Raw genomic sequence first — 6,868 nt, forward strand, 5'->3', positions numbered from 1 at the left:
CAGCTGCTGATGGCTCCTGCAGCTCTGCCTCTGGCTCCCTGGCTGCCAGTGAAAGAGCAGGACTCAAGGTGCCAGTTCTTAAACCCATTAAACTGAGCCCTGCTTTTTCAGAACAGCAGGTCAGTGAGCTGCCCTTGCTGCACTGTAAGTTGCAGGAGCCGGAAGGCTGGGGAGAGACGTGCAGTCAGGTGGGAGGGAACGTTGCAGGCCAGGAAGGAGCAGCAGCATGTGGGTGCTTTTAAAAGGTGAGTGAGCCTTGGGTTTGGGTGGTGGCGGTTGGGGAGGGTTAAAACTGGGGGCAGTTTACGACCATGGGGGGTTGGGTTTAAAACCTGGCCATGCATTAGGTCTGTGGGGCAGGTAAGGAGGGGACTAATACAATAAACCCTTGAGTTACGCAGGGGCTGTTCCTGCAACCACTGCATAACTTGTATTTTTGTGCAAGGGCAGGGAAGCCAAGAACCACCAGGGCTGATCAGTTCAGTTTCCTGGCTCTCAGAGTGGCGGGAGCTGGGAACCAGGGTGCAGTCTGGTTCCAGTCTCTCCATGACTTGTGGGGCTGGGAAACTGACCAGCTCATGGACAGTCAGTTTCATGTTTCTACCAGTGCAGGGGAGCAAGGAACCATGCTAAGAGCTTTCTCCCTTCCTCCCTTCCCTGAGCTGCAGGGCTGAGGGTCAGGAGGGAGAAGGTTCTAGCCTCAGGGCTGCCGGTCTCCCTGCCCCCCTGACAGGGACCCCATGGCTGGCGCAGCCCAGCCGTCTTCCAGTGGCAGGACTGTGGGTCTCTCCCCGGCCCCCCCTCAGTTGGGACCCCACAGCTGGAGCAGAGCTAGCCACAGGGCTGTGGATCTCCCCACCCTTTGGCTAGTGACCCTGCAACTGGTTTTGCTCCAGCTGCGGGTCTCCCCAGCCCCCTTTGGTGTTCCCTCCCCAAACCCCCCTCTCTCAAACTTGAGATATCCCCCCAGACATTCAAAACAAGTGTGTTACTATAATTGGCAGCAGGTTGGGTCCATGGGGCAGGTGGGGGGTTAAAACCTGGTGGTAGGTTGGATGGGGGCAGGGGTTAAAGCTCATAGTAGTGGGGAGAATTTCACTCGTCTAGTGAACATAGATAAGTAAATGTGTCCCTCATTTTAGCAAGTACTCCTAAGTTAAGTACTTATTTAACAAGGAATGAGTGTATATTTAATTAGAAATTACACTTCTCTACTTTGAGATGACGGATACTTTTAGTTTTAATGTTAAAGCTGAAAAACTTCCCAACCGAAAGAGGGGAAAGGAAAGAAAGAAAATAAGTAAGTTAAGCGGATTTTTCTAAGGAGTGCAGCCACCTTCCCAAAATAGTTTTGCGTTTCTTTTCTTTACAAAAATTCTGCACCTCCTAAAACATCCAAACATTATATTGCCTGGAAATCTATGGTTAAGGGATCCAGACAGCTTTCTGTCACCAACAAACCCAAGATAATTTCCAAAAAGTCAATAGGGTAATCTTTTTGACAACTGTGACTTGAAAATTATTTTTCTGATCTTCCCACCCATCATTCCTAAAACTTCCTCAAATAATTTTTACCTGGTATGTGAGGTGGCATGTGAAATTTCAGGGGATTGATTTCTTTTCAAAGGAGCTGTGGTCAGTGATTCTGAATCAGAGCTATGATGGAGAATTGGTTTCAAGCTTAACTATTTACGGTGAAGTGCAGTTCCCACTGAAGACAATGTGGGGGAGGGGCCCACTCACTGCAGTAGGGCTAGGATCTTACCTATGACATCTACTGCAGCTGTATTTTATATTCAATGGTCCTTTTATCTCTGATGGATTGTAAAGGTTTTCTAGTTTGTCATCAGTATTATTTTAAGTAGAAGCTTTCGTATGTCAGTATGCAAACTTGATACAACTCAACCTGGGTCTTCTTTCCCCACTTCTCACTTGTGTGATAAGGTTGCATTGAACTTCTAAAGCTTTAAAATTAGAGCCAAATTACCCTTGTCAAAATGAACAAAATACGTTGCTACTCCTGCTGGAATTCCGTGCTACTGCGCCGTTCAGAATTTGCAGAGAATTAATGTTTCCTGCAAACTTTTTTCCACACAGAATTTGTGATTTTTCCATCAAATGTTTGCTTTCTCAGGCTTTAGGAGTTCAAAATATATTTACGTATACATGTAATTGGCATGTGTTGGAACCACGCCTTCTCTTCCCTCATTGCTGCACCCTTCCCCCAGCATTTCTGCCAACACCTGGCACAGGGACGAACATACCACTGCCAGAGACAAAGGGGTTTTGGGTGGCGAACCATGTATCTGATCCATTTGCCCCCCACACAGACAGGCGAACACATGCTACCCTGGGTCTGTCTTCCCCATGCTAACCACCTGCTATCCTACAACTACACTTCCACTCACTCCCCAATTTCCCCACACCCTGCTACAGTCACATGACCCAAAAACTTTGCAGTATGCATAGGTGCTTGAACTTGGACAAGACATGACAGACAGATGCAGAACAGTGTGTAAGTATGCTCGCGCTCTCTTAGGCCATGTTGTTAAAATACTTTTGTATAATGGCTTTCCTTAAATGAAATTTCACTACACACAAGATAATGGTCAAAAAAGATACACCCAGCTCTGTATTAATATGCCTAGTAGGCAATCTATTTATCAAAAAAATTCTTGAATATTTTTTGAAGTCTGTATTTCTGCGGACATCCTTTCTGACATATTTTTAAATTAATTACCAACATAATTGAAATTGGCATGCTAGTGGTATTTTGGCCAATAAAAATATAAGCATTTTAAAATATTGTGTGCAGAATTTTTAATTTTTAGTGCAGAATCCTCAAGCAGTAATTGGTACATTTTATTTGGCAATTTGCCATAGCTGGTGAGTTGCAGTGGGTTTCTCAGTCATTACTGTGAATTAGTAAGGTCCTGTTTTCTTAGGCTATGTCTACACTAGAGAGTTTTGTAGACAAAACTTGCAGAACATCTACACGCTGTGGCTATGTCTATGCTGGAAGCAGCTGTTGACAGAAGTTACTGTTGACAGGGAAATCTCGACACTATTCTGTCGATGGATTTGCATCTACGTACAACTTGCTACATGTGACTTGCTCACGCAAATACATTCAAAATGTATTTGAATGCTTCACTGCTCTCTGGTGCCAGAAAACGGAATGGCAGCTCTGCAAAGAGGGCTGCCCCGCAACTGGAAGCCCTCTCTTTCGACAGAAGTGTCAACACTGCACTTTTTATCGACAGTACTGTCCAGAGGATTATTATGCCTCAAATTTTGAGGGATGATACTGTTGAGGCAAATGCAAAGTTCTGTTGAGAATCTGTCAGCAGAACGTTTTAAGTGTGTAGATGCTCCCTGAGTTATGTCGACAGAAGGCCCCTTCTGTCAACTAAACTCTGTACTGTAGATCCAGCCAATGTGTTTTATCAACAGAAACTTGACAAAAAAGCTGTGTAGACACTGTGGGGACCCATTTTCGATAGTGCAGATTGAAAGATCAATCTGTTTTTATGTGTAGACGGGATCTGTTGACAGAAGTTTTGTTGGAACATCTCTTGCAACACTAGCTTCTGTAGACATGCTTTTAGTGCAGAGGTAGCCATACAGTTTCTAGTACTATATGCACGACTTCCATGTGCCTGAAGAGCTAAATTCTCTCCTGCATGCCATGTGGCAGTGGCGTTCAAGAACATGTAATTCTTCTCGAGCTCTGAACCCAGAGAGAGAGTGCAGAATAGATACCCGTACATCTGCTATGTGGATTAGAGAAGATAGAACTAAAACATTCAAGTGAAATTGGTCCAAAATGGGCAGGAAAAGTTGCAAAACATTTTGAAAATTTCTGTCGGTTTTGCTTTTTGTGATTCAAAAAGAAATTTTTATTTGTAATTTTTCATGAACATATCTCATTAAAGATCTTTGGTTTTTGTCTCCCTTCTATTCTACTTCTTATTTTCTCTTTTCCCATCCTTTCTTCCTTCTTCCCTATTGACCTGAATAAAGCAGAGGTGGGGTTGGGAATGGTGTTTGAGATTGACCAAAGCTAAATTTTTCCAAGAACATTTTGGAAAAAAAAATTGATAGTACTAGATGTTGAGAGAGCTACTTTTCAGTGTGTTACTAAAACATGACCTGCCCTATTTCAGAGAAGTGCTCTTATTATTCTACATTTTGGCACAGAGGCATGGGTTTCTGCCACATTGTGGTGAGACGCTGGCAGTGCAAAAAGTATTTTGCCATAATCACTAACTGTTTTTCCCTGTTGGTGGCTGTGGTAATATTTGGAGCAGCCACAAGGGTTTAAAGTGATGGTTCGTTTGGGGGCAGTGGTTGAAATACTTCTGTTTTCAGTAATCACAGAAATAAATTTCTTGGCCCAGATGTTCAATTGGAGTGTCAGCCATTAGAATTTCCTTAAATATTCTATTATGCATAGATGCATACACACAATTTATAGAGTGGGGAAAAATAGGGAAAGTTGGGATTATTTGCCTGCCTGATAGAATTATCCTGTCTGATAGCTGTTGTCATTCCTCTTTTCTCCTTGTGGAATAAGTTGCACCCACTTCCCATTTAAATTAAGTGACCCAGAGAAAAGTACCTCAGGCCACCACAATAAAACTTTCTCTTCTCCCCCTCCTTCACTCCCAAACATTTGAAATTCAACAAACAAATCACAGTGCATTACTATAAGTGGACTTTTTTCATGAACTAACTGTGAAAACTTTGATTAAAGTACAGTTTAAGAGACTTCTGTTTGCCCAATTTTTTTTCCTGTTATGTTTATGAAAAAACATTTTTGTTTTAATATGAAAACAACTGAATATGTCTCCTGATCTCTCACCCCAGTGCAAGGGGCAAAATTACTAAGGGAACTTCCTGTTAAAATATTTACACAGCATATTGCTGAGTTCAGAACATTATTTCCTCCAAAACCTAAAACAGTGGCTCCTCAGAATAGAATTGAAGGGATTAAATTTCACTCAACTAACCTAAAAACCCAAGCTGCTGTAAATCACTCTGGTTGTCTACATTTTATTTACAACTCTCAGACCACAACAGGCTCTGGTTATGAGAGTCCGAAACCTTGCATCCGCTTGTCCCAAGCGTTCTGCCTGATATGCCATTGTAGAACCCGACAGATATGCTCTGAAAATGGAAAAATGAACAGTTCATCAACATGTTGACTTGTGCTGTTCTTTTAAATTTGAATTTGTATTGTTGGAGCCAGTCAGTGTGCTATGGATCTGTGCAAAATGAGAAATAATCTGCACTACAATGCTCCTCAGACACAGTAAATCATCCCATCTAGAAGATTCAAACTCCAAATGTTGGTACGCAGGGCGTCAGGCACACTGTATTCATGGATGTTAAAGCCATTTCAAAATCTAGCAGGACTAGAACATATTTATGTGGTGTTTGTTTATTCCCTTTCTTGAAGTCCCCAGGCAAGCTACAGGCAGCCTAGCTAAACACATTGAGAAATAAATTGCAGGAAGAAATGAGCTTTCTCCAAAATCCTCTTTCAACTAAAGGACTTAAGCAGAAGGTCACTAATCCCCAAAGCCAGCAGCGATCATAGAGCTTGTTTGGCTTTTTTGCATTGCGAATGGCAGTGTAGGTTTACTGTGCTCCCCTTCTCCATTTGCTGTTAACATACTGTCTGCCACTTCCTCCTTGCAGGGCCACTCAGCTGTGGAGAGGAATCATTGTTCCAGGTCAGCCATAAATATATTAGCATATTGTGGGGCCATGTGGGTGCCCATAGCAGTTCCATTAATCTGGAGGTATAAATTGACCCCAAATCAGAAATAATTGTGGGTGAGAGCAAAGTTATAGAGGTCAGATACCAGATTGGCTGTGGTGACATCAGGGATGGTTTATTCTGAGCTATGTGCTAAGTCAGCTGTGGTATTTACCTAGTTGCTGTAGTTCTGTTCCTCACTCAGGCATCCAGTGGGTGGATGGGACTTTCCAGGCAGGCTGGATTAGGTCACCGAGAGGCTTGGAAGGAGGCTGGTAAGGCTGTCTCTGGTTGGCAAAAGTCTTTGAGGTAAATAAACTTAGGAAGCTTGTTAGCACCAGAGTACTAAAACCCTTTCTTAAGACAGTCTCCGTTTCAGTGTGTGGCCTGATTTGTCTACTTCCTCTGACAGGTGTTTGTGCTACGAGGTCTAGTGAGCAAGTTCCTGTTTTCATTGGGAGTGTGTACCTCTCTTTCCCGAGCTAGAAGGCAGACTCTGATGATCTGTGCGGAATTCAGCATGAAGTGCATTAATCTGCAAATTGCACGCAATATGTTGACTGGTCCCTGCGCTGGCAGCAAAGAGCAGGTGAGGTTGCTTGTCCAGAGGATATTGCTATTTTCATACGCTTGCTGATGGTGCATTTGCCAGCACAGCACCGTGAGCTTTAGCCATGCGTAATGAAAGGTATAATTGTTCAAATCAATGCACAGAGAACATTTTGTGCCCATTTCTCCTCACTGTTGCTATGATGCTTGTGTGCTCTGTCACTGACTCACAATGTTAGGTCATTCCCAGTGGTACTTCTTGGCTGTTCATGTTAAGCAACTACATTTAATATGCTGGAAATCAAAGGACATTTACAGTGAGTCAGGTTGTATGGTTATGGCACGAGCCGTGAGCAGGGATCATGCAGACTAGAACTATCCTAACTGATTGATTGGTCCAAACATGGGATGGGGGGGTTCAAGATGCCATGCTTATTCCAAGCATCAACATAACCTCTCCTGTCAGCTGTGTTGGCAGGTGTGGTGGGGTACAGAAAGAAGCTTGGCCACACTTCCCCTCTATCCTGTTTTGAGTAGTTGCCTCATAGATGGCTT

The 6,868-nt window shown here is 43.3% G+C and overlaps 1 protein-coding gene across 1 annotated transcript in view; it reads left to right on the top strand.

Moving 5' to 3' along the window:
• Positions 1-6,242, top strand: part of LOC142013832 (PDZ domain-containing protein 2-like) — a 99,195-nt gene extending 92,953 nt beyond the window's left edge. The window contains exon 3 of the mRNA XM_074995711.1: positions 6,177-6,242. Coding sequence (XP_074851812.1) covers positions 6,177-6,198 — 22 coding nt within the window. The 3' untranslated portion in view covers positions 6,199-6,242. The remainder of the gene's footprint in view (positions 1-6,176) is intronic.
• Positions 6,243-6,868: the final 626 nt, after the last annotated feature.

The sequence above is a fragment of the Carettochelys insculpta genome, chromosome 5, assembly GCF_033958435.1.
Source record: "Carettochelys insculpta isolate YL-2023 chromosome 5, ASM3395843v1, whole genome shotgun sequence".
Taxonomy (NCBI): Eukaryota; Metazoa; Chordata; order Testudines; family Carettochelyidae; genus Carettochelys; species Carettochelys insculpta.